Source organism: Melospiza georgiana, chromosome 6 (assembly GCF_028018845.1).
Source record: "Melospiza georgiana isolate bMelGeo1 chromosome 6, bMelGeo1.pri, whole genome shotgun sequence".
Lineage (NCBI taxonomy): Eukaryota > Metazoa > Chordata > Aves > Passeriformes > Passerellidae > Melospiza > Melospiza georgiana.
The window spans coordinates 22,196,750-22,211,065 of NC_080435.1; the positions used below are offsets into that span (position 1 = coordinate 22,196,750).

The 14,316-nt window shown below is 59.5% G+C and overlaps 1 protein-coding gene across 1 annotated transcript in view; it reads right to left on the reverse strand.

The window, feature by feature from the left end:
* Positions 1-899: 899 nt before the first annotated feature.
* Positions 900-14,316, reverse strand: part of KDM2A (lysine demethylase 2A) — a 33,549-nt gene continuing 20,132 nt past the window's right edge. The window contains exons 13-22 of the mRNA XM_058026395.1: positions 13,219-13,640; positions 8,511-8,594; positions 6,670-6,936; positions 6,417-6,548; positions 6,249-6,338; positions 4,962-5,674; positions 3,843-4,006; positions 3,435-3,593; positions 3,124-3,339; positions 900-3,021 (exon numbers count right to left, since the gene is read on the reverse strand). Of these exons, the coding sequence (XP_057882378.1) occupies positions 2,840-3,021; positions 3,124-3,339; positions 3,435-3,593; positions 3,843-4,006; positions 4,962-5,674; positions 6,249-6,338; positions 6,417-6,548; positions 6,670-6,936; positions 8,511-8,594; positions 13,219-13,640 (2,429 nt within the window). The 3' untranslated portion in view covers positions 900-2,839. The remainder of the gene's footprint in view (positions 3,022-3,123; positions 3,340-3,434; positions 3,594-3,842; positions 4,007-4,961; positions 5,675-6,248; positions 6,339-6,416; positions 6,549-6,669; positions 6,937-8,510; positions 8,595-13,218; positions 13,641-14,316) is intronic.

Here is a 14,316-nt window from a genome sequence, read left to right on the forward strand (position 1 = left end):
CCCCAGGGCCATGAGGGGACATCTGGAGGTGACAGGCAGGGGGTCGGGGCGCTGAGATTTGCTTCAATCTGGTGTATCATCGGGGGAGGCACGTGGTGGCACTTGGGGACCAGGGCACAGGGTGGGTGACAGTGGCCTTAGCCACCTGTGGAGGATGGCGTCACCTGCCGTGTGCCTTGCCATGCAAATGTCACAGCCCAGCTGCCGCGGGGACCTGGGCCGTGACATCCCCACAGGGTGGGGACACTAAATGTCACCCTGTGGTCCAGGAAGCTCCTGGGAGAGGACAGGTTTCCCAAGGGATGTGGAGGGCAAGAGCCCCACAGGCCTCTGAGGACCTGTGGCCCTAGCAGGGGGTGATGGGACACCGGGACAGCTGGACAGCTGCCACCACCCGCCAGGACACAGTGGGGACACCGGGACAGCTGCCACCACTGATGGTGCTCCAGTTTCTTCTCGAGCAGCTGAGAAAGCCACAGTGTTGGGGACAGGGGGGACACAGGAGGTCCCAGCCCTGGCCTGTCCCCTCCACTTCCTCACAGACAACTGGGCAGAGCTCACACTCAGGGATTTTAGTTGGTCTTGGTTTTTCTTTCAGGTTTTTTTTTAATTCCAAAAATCCACCTCCAAGAAACAAAATATTTCCCGTGGGAGGTTGGGGTTTTCCCTCCCCACACAACAGCTTGCCCAGCCTGGTGCTAATATGGCATGAACAAAGAGCCTATCTAAAAATCCAGCACTGGAGAAGGCTCAGGAAGCAAACCCCCCCCCAAAATACAAAAAAATTAAAAATAAAAAAAAGGAAAAATAAAGAAAACCAAACCCACTTGCCCAGTAGGTGCCCTCCCTCTACCCCAGCCAAGAACCCCCAACGCCAGCTGAGAGAGTGCAAGACTTGGTTTGCTTTTACCCTTAATGCTTACATTTAATTTTAAAGCACAAACATCAGAGATGGACTCTAAATCGCCAACAAAAAAATAGATATTTACAATATTTCTCCGGGGAAGGGAGGGAAGGAGGAAGGGAGGGAAGGGGAGATCGAAACAAAACAAAACCACAACCAAACCCTTAAACAAGTGACTTTGCTTGCAGGAGTTGTCTTTAGGGAGCAGGCTGGGTTGGTTTTAAATCACTAAGTGATTTTTATTATATATAATTCTCTTTTTTTCTTCCCCGTGGATTTGCACCACGCCGGGGTGGTGAGGAGGGTGGCACGCCGGAGTCTCTGCGGCCGGAGGGCGGGGACACGGCGGGCAGAGGGTGCTGTCCCCGCGGAGCAGGGAGCACCTCGCCCCTCTCAACCCCAGCTCTGGACATTTTTCTTTCGCGTTGCAAAACTCAAAAGGAATCCAAAGGAAAAAGAAAAGCTTAAATTCTTCCGATGTCTTTTCCCGGGAGCCGCCGCCGAGAGCGGCCGAGGCCGAAGGCTCCTCCTCTCGCCTGGGGGGGTTTCCTGCTCCGAGCGCTCCGGCTCCGCTTCGGCCGCACTGCCCCGCGTCACAGGCACTGCGAGATTGTCCCCAGTGTCCCCCTGCGGGGACAGAGCCCGCGGGCCGCCTCTCCTCCTTTATTGCTTCTGAAGCAGCAGGGGGGGGTGCGGGCTGCCCCCCCGGGGAGCCCTGCGGGGCTGGGGACCGGTGGTGGCACGGAGGGGACACCCCGGATTGTGCTATCGGTACGCTGCCAGGGAGAGAGCAGGGTGCTGACACCGGGGGGACAGAGAGGGGGAGCGTCCAGGCCCAGGCAGGACAGGGAGGGAAATAAAATAGTGACCCAGAAAAAGAAGATTCCAACCTTTTTTCCTTTCTTTTTTTTTTTTTTCTTGTCTTTTTTTTTTTTTGTTGTTTTGTTTTTTTGTCTTTTTTTTGTTGTTTTTTTTTAAAGTGCAAAAAGCTCTCTGCTGCCCTAGAGAGAGGTTCTTTGGACCAACCATTCATTGCAAAGGAAAATCGGCAGCAAAAAGGGGGTGGGGGGAAGGAGAGGACGATGCCAGTTCGGTCCCAGGCCGCGGAGCAGCCCTCGCCCCTCCGGCCCCAGAGTGCTTCGTGGTGCCGGCAGCTGGGCAGGAAGAGGAGGCAGCTCCTGTCCCCGCCCCGCGCTCACTCACCCCTGGCTGATGCTTCCCGAGTCCTCCCTGAGCTCTGGTGTACCTGTGGGTTCTCCCCTGCTCCATCCCCTCGGACAGACGAGTTATCCCCCAGCCCCTGCTCCCGGGACACCCCCGGCCACGGGGCTCCTGCCCTGGGTGCTCAGAGAACCGCCCGGATGTGTGGGAGGAGGAGGGGCATGGATAGCAGTCCCTGCAGCCAGTCGAGGGGAAGGCGAAGGGAAAGGGAAAAGGGGGGGAAGAGCGCAGGGAAGCACCGGGCTGGTGGCGGCACACAGGGGGACGGGGTGTTCTGGCTCTGCTCCTGCTTCCTCGGAGAGACCTCGACCCTCAAGCTTTGTGCTGCCGGGGAAGTGACAAGTGTTTCAAGGCAAGGAGACGACGGGGACGAGGGGAAAAGCTGGGGGGAGAGGGTGCCCCATTTCTCTGCACAGAGGCCTCTGTCACAGCCCCGCCTCGGGAGCGGCAAGCCTCCGGGGCGAGGCTCCCTGCCATGTGCCCGTTCCTCCTCTGGTACTGGCCAGCCTGGCGGGACATCTTCCTCGGCAGAAGTCCCGGGGAAGGAGGAGGAGGAAGGACAGCGGAGCGAGGCCAGCGCCGGCCCTGCCTGCCGAGTCAGGTGGGAGGCAGCGGCAGGACACGCAGGGCAAGGGGGGGAGCTGGAGGAGGGGCTCTCCGAGAGGGGTGGGATGGGCTCTTTTCCTTCTCCTCAGTCTGCCCCGGGGAGGGTCTCTAGCTGATTTTTTGGATCAGCTTCTCATCGGACAGGCAGTAGAGGCTGTTGATGGACAGGTCCGAGATGAAGTGCTCACAGGCTTTGCGGGTGATCTGTTTGCAACCCCGCAGGTCGATGAGGGTGACGTTGGAGATGCGGCGCAGGTACAGCAAGGCCTGGTCCGTCAGCTTATTGCAGCCTGTGGGCAGAGAGCACAGGGAGCGTGAGGGGGATGCCTCCAGCAGCCAGCACCGGGAGGAGGAATGGGAAACCCAGGGGGCACCTGGAGCAGGGCACGCACCTGCCATGTTGAGCTCGGTGAGGGAGTTGCGTGTGGAGGAGCCCACGGCGGTGAGGAGGTTGGCCGACTGGTCCGTGAGGTGGTTGCAGTGGCTGAGGTCGAGGCGGGAGAGCAGGGGCATATGGCGGATGATCAGGCGCAGCGTGGCGTCCGTGATGTCCAGCCCGGCGAGCCGGAAGTCGATCATGTTGCGGAGTTTGCTGCGATTGTCCTGACCTGCAAGGGCACAGGGAGAACCGGAGTGGACAGGCTGCCCTGGTGACCTCGCCTTGTTGAGCCCAGGCAGCCCCAGGGGAGCAGCTGCAGCTTACTGGGTTTGTCTGTTGGAGGCGTGAGTAAGTCCCGGATCTGAGGGTCCTTGATTCCTACTGCCCACCGAAGATCGAGGGTCCTGAGAAGGGGGCAGCTGGAGGTACTGAGGGCACAGACTGCAGACCAGGAACAGCCCGCTAGGATGAGGTCTTTCAGGCCTGGCACAAGGGAGGCAGGTAACAAGTTAGACAGGTTTGGTAGGCTCCCAGGCATCCCAGATCTCACCCATCTTTTTCCAGGCACATGAGGATGCAGGTCCCCTCCCTGCCTGGGGTGGGACACTTGCTGGGTGATGGGACCTAGGAGCTCCCAGGCTTGTGGGGCATCTCTCCCCATGACCCAGCCCTCAAGAAGCCTTGGAGAAGGCTGGTGGCAGAGGAAGGGACCCCTCCCCAGCCCACACTCACCTGGCAGCCTGTTGACGAGCCATGTAAGCTGTTTTTTTGAGATGTTGGTCCAGCTGAGGTCAAGGCTGACTGGCTGCCTTTTGATGATGCCGCTCAGTGCCTGCGGGGTGATGGACTTGCACCTGCTCAAGTCTATCTTTGTCCACAATCTCTTGTCACAGCACCTGGGGACAAGGACAAAGCTGAAAGTTGAGTCCCAAGAGTCCCATGGGATAACAGACAACGAGCAGGTTGCCTAGCTTCCAGGAGCCCAGCCCTGGTGTGGCCCAGCCACAGAACAAGGTTGTCCCTCCTGGTTCCCATGGGTTTCCTCAAACATGGGAGGCTGCTGAAGGTGTTGGGCCACCCAGCACAGCCCCAGCAGGGTTTTACTGCCCCAAAATAAAACTCCAAGTTGCAGCTGCAGGCTTGCTTGTCCCCATCTGGGTGTTCCTCCTGATCTTAAGGATCCTTACTCCCGGTGGGCAAAACACTGTGTCCCACCCCACAGCCCCAGCGGAGCTCACTCCTTTGCCAGGAGCAAACTCTTCCTCTCCCATTGGAATTTGTGGAGAGCCGGGACCTGATGGCAGCTTAGCTGAGTCCCTGAAGGTGCAGGCGAGGGGACACTCCTCCACCACACCACTGCCACCAGCTGCTGATCAAAGCAGGCGATCCCTGCTGCTCAGCTGTTAGAAACCTCCCAGTTTCCATTGCTGTCTGTTCCCAAGCCCTCCATGCACAGCTGTCCTGGTGCCAGCATTGTCTTCTTTGGGCCTGCTGTCCCCCGAGGCGTTTCCAGCCAGCAAAGCCATCCCGCCTCAGCCTGCCTTCCCTGCCTGCTGGGAGGAGAGGCAGCAAGGGAGGCCAGGAAGGGCAAGCACCATCAGCATGATGGGCGAGGGAAGGGCACTGGCATCCCACAAGGACACGGCAGGGGACAGCTGAGGGGACAGGAGGAAGACAGAAGAGAACAACAGAGATGGGTACACACATGGCAGAGGCAGCAGGGCTGGCTACAATGGCACTGCCTGGCTCTGGGAGCGACAGGAGGGCACTGAGGTGACAGCTCTCACCCTGCTCCCTCTGGGTGTCCGCCACAGATGTACTCCCAGCCCCAGGACGTGTCCCCACACTCACCACTTGTACCAGGTCTTGCACACCCGCATGCACTCGCAGAGCTCCCTGCGGGTGAGGTAGCGGAACACGGACATCCAGACCTCGCGCTGCACGCAGCTCTCCTCGCCCTCCTGCGCCCGGCCCCCGCGCCCGTTCAGCCGCGCCGCCCCCCCCTCCTCCGCGTTCTCATCCTCCTCCTCCTCTTCCTCCTCCTCTTCCTCGGCGGCCGCCTCGTCATCGCCCCCGCTCCGCAGGGGCATCCTGGCGGGCGCGTGGCGCACCACCACGCGCGGAGAGTGCTGCAGGTTGGCCGAGGAGGCCGTGATGGCTTGGAGCTTGGGGACAATCGAAGTGCCGTGGACATCTTTGGTGGGGCGCTGGAGCGTCACGGTGAGGTAGGAGCCGTGCAGCTTGGCCTTCTCCACCTCTGACAGCTCCTTCTTGCCGCTGGGGTTGTTCTCCTTCTCCCGCACCATGGTTCTCTCCGTGGCCTGGAGCCGCAGCAGCTGCCGGCGCTTGAAGCGCTCGTCCCGGCTGGCGCTGTGGTGCTCGCTGGGCCCGGCGCCCGGGGATGAGCGTGTCACCACGCCGCGGGGGGACGCGGGGTCGTGGATCAGCTGCAGCATCGGGGTGGGCGAGTTGGGCGGGGGGGTCAGGGGCTCCTCGCAGCTCCGCAGGGGCCGCAGCACCTTGGCTTGCGCCGTGTCGTCATCGCTCTCCTCCACCTTCCGCTTCTGCGGGGAACGGGGGCGGCTGGTTAGCGGGAATGAGGCCTGGGGAAGGCTTTTCCTTCTCTTCTTCCCCAGGAAAACACCACAGTGCAGGCAGAATCTGCACCAGCAGTGCCCAGTGAAATCACAGAATGGTTTGGGTTAGGTAGGGACACCCTCCACTAGATCAGGTTGCTCCAAGCCAAATCCAACCTGGCCTTGAACACTTCCAGGGATGGGGAATCCACAACTTCTTTGCTTAATCTCTGCCAGGGTTTCACCACCCTCAGAGTAAGTAATTTCTTTCCCACAGCTCATCTAAGTACCACGAGGACCAGAGTCCACCCACACCAGCAACAAGCATTATCCTAACCCCTTCTCAAAAGGGGTGTCCTTTGAGGCTGGGGGTGGCTTCCACTCTGTGCATAACAGTCCAGTGTCTCCCACAGTGGAATAGCTCAGGCCCTCAAGTGCTGCACCCCCATGATTCTCATTCTCACTTATCACTGCACCTCCCCCAGCCCATGCTGGTTGAACACATCCCTGGCAGGATGCAGCGGGAGGGATGGAGGACACAGATCCTTGCCCTGCTCCTTACCTGGCCCTTCTCTGCGTCGTCACCCTGGTAGCACTTGGGGCACTCCCAGCAGTTGGGGAGCTCATCATTGAGAAGTCCTTCCCCATCCATCTGCAATGAGAGGAGGGGGTCAGCAGCAGCCCAGCCCCACAGCAGAGTCCCCCTTTGTCCAGCACATGCCCTGCTCACCTGCAGACAGCCAGGGTGAACAATCTCGTTGCAGACACAGCACTCCATGAGCTTCTTCTCAAAGTCCTGCGAGTCCTCGTTCTGATCCACCTCCCCACAAAGTGCACACGTGACCGAGTGAGGCAACCTGGGCTACAAAGGAAAGCAGGGCTGACACCAGGGCATAGTGGGACAGCCTTCCTTCTTTCCTCTCCTACTACCTGAACCACGGAGAAGCAACCAGCTATCCCCCAGGAATCCAACTGGGACTCACCGCCAAGCACTGCCGGAGGACACAGGACTGCTTCATGCGGCCGGGCCCGCCGAACTTCTTCATGTCCCTGCAGTAGTGGCACATGCCACACTCGCCCTGCATGCAGGCCTTGCATTTCCGGCACCGCACCCGCCTCCGCCGGGCGCCTGACACGATGGGGGACACCGTGGACCTGACGGGAGTGGGGCGCGGTGCTGGCTTCATGGTGTGCGGCTTGGTGATGGGGATGGTGGGCAGGCGCACCCGCAGCCGGGCCTGGAGCTTCAGCTGGTGACAGGGAGAGAGGGAACTGGGTGAGGAGAGGGGAGTGCTGTGTTCTGCTGGGATCTGGAAGGCTCTGATCCCTGGATCCTGCACTGCCACTGCAGATTCTGTGCCAGAGAGCAGCTCTGCTCCCTCAGCGCTCCACAGCCAAAGGGGCCTCGATCAGTGCTGACCTGCCACTTCTCCTGGAGCACACTCCCTAACCCATCACACCACCCCACAGCCAGAGCTCCCCTTCATCTCACCCCCTGCTAGGGCTCAAATGGGTCTGGAAAGGGCTGCTGAGTCCCAAAAGCATCCCACACCATCCATGCTTTTCTACCAAAGCAAGGAATGACAAGGTCCACCCAGGCTGCCCTCTCTGTATCACTCTGCCAACTGCACAAGGGGACAGCTCTGGTCACTGTTTCCCGAGCTCAAGGCACACTGGGAACACCCACACCCTCCTTGTTTACAGTGCAGGTAGGACAGCACAGCTCTCCAGCTGTCACCCTGCATCCCATCAGCCCTGACAGGAAATCTGCTGGCTGCAGCATCCTTCTGGGATTGGCCGTGCTGGGCTGTGCACCACAGCTGGTGGGCTTGGGGAAGGGCAGGCTCCCAGGGATGGAGCCAGGCCTCTCAGTGCTGCACCCAAAGCGTGCACACATCTCCAGGTCACTTCTCCCACAAAAGCTGCCCAAGATGCTTGTGTTGCACAAGGATCACTCTGTGTCCCCTGGGCAGGGCAGGCACCTCCAAAGGGCAATCCAAGAGGCTCATTTGTCTCCAGACTCCCTAACGGGGTGTTATCCATCCTTCCCAGGGTGAGGGGGTCCTGCTTTTCCCATAGCCTGCCTGTGAGCCCATCTCCTGGCAGGAAGGAAGAAGTGACCTCTGGGAGCCATCCTGGCAGGCCACAGGAAGGCAGCCTGCAGAGGGGAAGTCCGGCTGCTCCGTGCCTCCATCTGCCCAGCGAGCTCAGCCTGGGCTGCAGCTCAGCTGTGGGCCCTGGGCTATGAGCACAGCTGGACAGGGAAAGGCAGGGATGCATGGAAAGGTCCCATTGCTGAAGAGCTAACTGCTATCCCCAGGGAGAGACTCCTGGGAGAGTGCTGCCTTGCTTGGGGTTGTAAGACCCAATCCTAGAACAGGGACAGGGACACAAGGGACATGTTCACCTTAGAGTGAGGGGCTGGACTGCTCTTGACCATCAATGCCACACCTCACCCACCCTACCACAGTGAGGCCTTCCCTGACACATAACATTCCTCAAGCCATCCAGGGTTCTCCCTATCAATTCAGAGAGTTCCTAGGAGAGCAGGATCGCCCCCTCCTCCCACAACAAGGCTCACCAAGCACAACCAAAGGGCTGGAGAACATGGAGCAGCCAAGGCTGATCTGGTTACCACCCATCAGCTGAGCTGGGATAACCAGCACAGTGGGAGATCTCTGGCTTTGCCCACAGTGCCATGGAGGTGGCTGCACCCAACATCCCACTTTGGCACTGCTCCCAAGGTGGGTATGGAAGCGGTGCCACCACACCCCAGGCCTGGCAAATGACTCAACACGTGACACCCATCTGGGTCCCCTCCTACCTTATCTCTCTTGGGCCACTGGACGATGGGGACGCCTGTAAGTGCCAGTTTGGGGTCGCTGTTTGCGTATTCTTCCAACAGCAGCTAATGGAGAGACAAGTGGGGAGGAACACAGCAGAGAGACAAAAAGCACAGGTGTGAGTAGAGGGAAACACAGCTCCCGCCAGCGAGGCAGGCTCTGACCAGATGCCAAGGCCAGCATGTTTCAAAGGCGGCTGGGAAGGAGCCCTCCTCTCCCCACGCCCGCCAGCAACCATCCCTCCTCCCCACATGAGACAGACAAGCTCTGTCGAGTCGATCTGCACCAGCGCTTTCATCAACTGCATTTCAGCCCCGAGGCCCCGCGCTGGGCGGCGGTGGAAGTAGAGAGCGCCAAGATTCGGCAAACTGGGGGGATTCTGGGGGGAAGGATTCATCAGCATCATCACCCCCAGCTGCTCCCCAGGCACGGGGCAGCCTGGAGGGTGCAGCAGCAGCAGCAGCAGGATGTGATACCCCAGCATCCCCTCCGTGGCCTGGCACAAACTGCCGGTAGCTGAGAGCTGCTCCCCCGCACTGCCTCGGGATTTGGCTTTGACTTGGAGGGAAAGATCCCTCGGCACCGACCGGACTGGCACGCTGCCCTCAGGCACGACAGCCCCCCGCTCCCGGTACATGGGGCTCCCGCGCTCACCCCGGTCCTTTCAGCACCCTCCAGCACGGCCCCCTCCCCACATCCACTCCCCACCGAATTTGCTGGTTGCAAAGGTGCTTTATTTACTTGACGTTGCCATGGTTACGCAGGCAGGAGGCTCCTGCCGGCATCCCGGCGGGCGGGCGGTGCTTCCCGCTGCCAGGCAGGGCCAGGGCAGGGGGTGCCCGGCGTGCCCCCCGCCCGGTTTTCCGTGTGTCTGGGAGGCAGGAAGCCGCAGTCTCCCCTGGGCTCCCCGGCAGCGCAGCGTGCCGCCTTCAGACCTTCCGCCTCCCCGCGAGCAGACGCCGAGGGAAAGGTCAGGGCTCGGAGCTCCCACACGGACATCGTGGGACCGCAGCGTCCGCCTGCCCGTGGCACCGGGGACGGGGCGGGAGTGGGGGCGGCTCAGTCACGCTCCCCGCCACGGAGCCGAGGGACCGCGGGGGCTCCCGGGTCCTGCGGCTGCATCTGGCTCGGAGCCGGGGTGGGCGACAGGCCGCTGGTCCCCTGTGCCCCGAGGCGCTGTGGCCGGCGGGACGCGGCAGAGGGGACCCTGCGCTCACACGGCCGGAGCGCCTCGGCAGCGGCGCCGGCGAGAGCGCCCCGGGAACGGGAGAGGTGAGCCCAAGCACCGGCCAGGGACCCCTCCGGAAAAGCAAGGGTCCCCCCGCGGTCCCCTCCCACCCTGTCCGGGACAGGAGCGTCCCCGCGTCCCCTCCCCGCGCCACGAGCGTTGCCAGCTGCCTGACCTTGCGCCGCTGGAGCTGCCGAGACTCTGGGGTGAAGTTTGCCGAGCCCTCTTTGTTTCGGTGCCCGCACTGCGAGGGCTGGGGCCCCCTCCCTTCTCCCCGGACAGCTCCGGGGGCTGGCTCAGACCCCGGCCGGACCCCCGGTGTGCGGGGACATGGCTGGGGAGCAGCTGCGCCCCCCGCCCCGAGCGCCCCCGGCTCCTCCCCGCCCCCAGCAGCCGCACTGGCGGCCGCGTGCTCCTGCCGAGCCCTTGGGCAGCGGCGGCGGCAGCTTCCTGAGCCGGAGACAATGCTGCTGCGTCACCCACATGCGGTTCCCAGCAATGCTTTGCAACGGGAAGATGGCAGAAGAGAAAAAGGGAGCGAGGAAGCGGAGGGCAGAGCCGCGCTGCTGCAGCGCCGGGAGGGGCCGGGACGGCGGGGATTGGCGCAGGGTCCGGGCGGCGCTGCCCACCGGCCTCCCCGGGATCCCTCCCTCCCTCCGCCGCCGCAATCCGAGAGGCCGGCGCCGGGCTCCTCGGGGCCGGGCAGAGCGTGGCGGAGAGCCCTTACCCCGTCCCGCTCGGGCCCAGCCTCCCCGGCGCCTTTGTTTTGTCTGTTCCGAGGCGGGTTCGGGATCTGGGAGACCCCGCTGGAGAGAACGGGGCTTTGGAATGCAGGCAAGGGTCAATCCCCTTGCCGCTCCCCCCAGGGTCTGCGCCCCCACACTCCCGACCTGGAGGGACAAACATCCCGCCAGCCAAGTTTGGGAGCAGCCACATTCCCAAAGGCACCGGGGACCAAACCGCTAGAGGGGGACAGATCCATTCCGGGCGATCAAGGTGTCCCCAAGCAATCCCAGCCCCCGGAGACGCCCCCCAGATATACATCGCAATTAAAATGGAGGAAACTCCAGAAATAAAACCAAACAGCACAGGGGAGCAGCGGCTGCTCCCACTTCTGATGCATCCAAAGCATCCGCAGGCAACTCCAGCTTTGTGTTCCCAGGAAGCCAGTCACATGCTGACCTGGCCCGGGACTGTCACCAACTGTGCAACCAGTGACACTCTCGGGTCCCCGGCATGGGCTCTCTCCGACCCGCAGGAAGGAGTGTGACCAGTGCTGCCATCCCACCATGGGAGACCTGCCTGGCACAGCTCATAGGCCATCCTGAACTTCCTCACCCATCCCTGAGGATTCCATCCCCATTCCTCACCAAATTCTCTCTCTGCCCACTGCCTAGTCAGACAGTGACCAATGCCACACCAGAGGTTTTGAGGCGAGGTCCTGGAGACAGGACCAGCACTTCAGGGAGAGGCTTATCTTGTTTCTACAATCCTTGGTGCTCCAACAGCGCCATGCACAGCACAGATATAACCTGTTTATGCCAGGACACAGGCACCTGGCTTTAGACCTGCAGTCAGCTGCCTCATGACCATCCTCCTGTCAAAACCAGTCATGGAAATCACCACAGAGAGGTCAGAAATCATGGATGGAAGCAGTCAAAATACAACAGGACCTCTCAGAAATTCCCTCTTAGTCAATGATCCTTCCAATGACCTCCATCACACTGAGAATTTTCAGACAATTCCTGCCACAGAGCTGAAAGCACAACATTGTCAAATCCAAAGTGTCACATCCCACCAAGTGACGCTCCAGGCTGAACTCGTGACAGGACACATATTTCTCCACGTGACCCAAAACACAGACACCCTGAAATCCTGATCACCATACAAAAGGCTGTGGGAAAAGGCAGCATTTTTCTGCTCCTGGAGTGCCTGGGTACACTGGATAGCAGAGGGTGGCACGCCTGCAAGTCTGGATGAGAAAACACCATGTTCTGACCGTGGGGAGCACAGACCAAAGTGCAGCTTCCCCATCTTGGCCAGATCCCAGCTCCATCAATGACCTTACCTGGTGACACAAGGGCAAAAGTACCTGCTGCAGATTGGTGGCCCCAGCTAGAAGTTTTAGCTAGAAATGTCTTAAGCCCTTCCCAGGCTTTACAAGCCAACTTCTACTGGCCACTTCCATCACCTCTATAGAAAATGGGTTTTCAAAGTAGAGCTTTGCTGTGGTTGGACAAACTTGTCCCACTTTCCCCAGCCACTGGAGGCTGTGACTAAGGATCTTGATGCCTTGAGGATGTCAGTCTTGAGGGACAGAGTCCTGCAGCTCGGGATACTTCCAAACCTCCAAGGACAGCCAGCTCTAAGGAAGAAATCCTCAGGGAAGTTGTCTAGGATCACAAAGGCTGTCACTCACAGCTCATCTGCGAGGTACAATTGGACACAGCAGCCTGGTCACACCAAAGCCACAGGCACACCTTTACTACCTCCAAAATACGAACCGATTCTTTGATCAGGTCTCAAACTCCAACTGAACACCAATAACCTTTAAGGCTCTGCCTTTAAAATGCCCAACACCAGGCTCCTTTCATCAGCCCAAGGGTGAAACACAGAGCTCCAAGCTCAGGTTCCTCCAGAGCACCATACAGGGCTCAGAAACACACACATCACATTCTCAAAGATCACAGCACACACAGGATGCTTGAAAAGCCACAAAAACCAGAAAATCAGCCCCTAACAGCACCTAGACTCTTTCAGCCAAGAACCCAGAGCCACACCCTCTGCTCCAACACAGCAGAGCTCTGGATTTACCTGAACATTTCACAAAAAAACACCAGGAGACAGCACTTGAAAATACAAACAATGGCAAAGAAAAGGACACATGCATGACCCTATCTAGACGTCAGCTTTGGTACAGGCAAACAGCTGTACATATCACCAACATCATGGAGTGGAGCAGAAGGTAACTTTTTAAGGACTAGAATGGATTTCTGGGGATAGAGTGAAGCTGACATTCCCATTCAGTGCTGAAACAGCTAAAACACCAAGGCTCATTGGGTCAGCTCAACAGATGAAGGCAAATAAAATCCAAACAATCCTCACCAGCCCAAAATAACTGACTCTCAACTCCAGGTCACACCCTGGGCAAACAACTCAAAGGAACAAAGCCAAATTCACTGGGGCAAGGAAAAGGTTCCAACTGTCACAGAGTCCACAGCCAAAACTGGAAGTGAACTGCATCATCCACAAGCACTCCTGCACTGACAGCCATAAGGCACACAGCCAGGGCACAGCCACCCTCCTGCTTTCCCAACCCCATATCCCAGCGCTGTCTCTCAGGGGTAACATCAGCCTCACACAGAGGAACAGGTGGACACCAATCCCGCCCCAGGACAAGGGCAGGGTGAGGTGAAGCCCAGCTTCCCTGTGGGAAGTGCTTTGCAGTCTCTCATCCCTACCTTGACATCAGCGATGAGGGCGTCCTCGTCCTCGATGCCGGTGGGAACGCACTTCTTGTGCAGAGGGAGCGACTCCAGCTTGTCCACGAGGCAGCGCAGCCCCTCCAGCTCAAACTGGGTCAGGTGCACCCTCCTGCTCTTGCGGGGGCTGCCCCCGCTGGGCTCCCAGGCCTGGCCATTCTGGGAGCCGCGGCTGGAGTCAGAGGAGTCCATGGATGGGGTCTTCTTGAGAGCCGGCAGGCTGCTCCGGCAGCTCTTGCCCAGTTCGTCGTAGTCCACGCTGGCACCGTTGGCGATGGGGCTGGTGAGAATGGACCTTCTGGTCGCAGGGCGCCGGGACTCCTTCCCTGCTGCATCCTCATCATCATCCTCCTCCTCCTCCTCTTCCATGTTCACCGAGTCCGAGGAGCTCAGCTCCATATCTGCCATGATGGAGAAACAGGAGAGCAATCACAGGAAGTGTTCTGTGTTTAGTGGGATCTCCCCCAGTCATGAGGGATGCTGGAGCAACAGATTTGTAGGAGGTGAAAGGAACAGAGAAGCTGAAAAAGCTGAAAACAGCTAAACACCCTTCCCATTCCTGGCTTGTCTGTGGGAATGCAGGGCACCAGATATGGAGAAAGGTCCCAGAGGAAGAAATAGCAAATGCTCTGGACTGAATTTCATGTCGTAGACTTAATTTCATGGAATTGGGTTGGAAGGGACCTGGACTGTCATCTAGCCCAACCCCAGTGCCATGGGCCTGGACGTGCCATGGGCCTGGACATCTTTCACTTCATCATATTGCTTAAAGCCCTATTCAACCTCATTTTGCTTTGGAGGGCTTGGGATCCCCAGCTGAGGGCTCAGGATCTTGATGCTGCTTTCAAGATGCGATAAAGAGGATGTGGACTCACTCATGACCGTGAGGTCGCTGAGACCTCCAAGTAACAGTGTCAGCCCCTCAAACCCTGTGTGCAGAAGGCCCTGGCCAGCCAGAGAGAATTCCTGCCCACAGCACCGTGGTGGCCACAGCAACTTCCCCCCACCTCTTCTGTATAAGGCTCTGAACTGGTAGTGTGCTGGTTTCACAGCTGTGAGGAACCTGGGCTGCTGCAG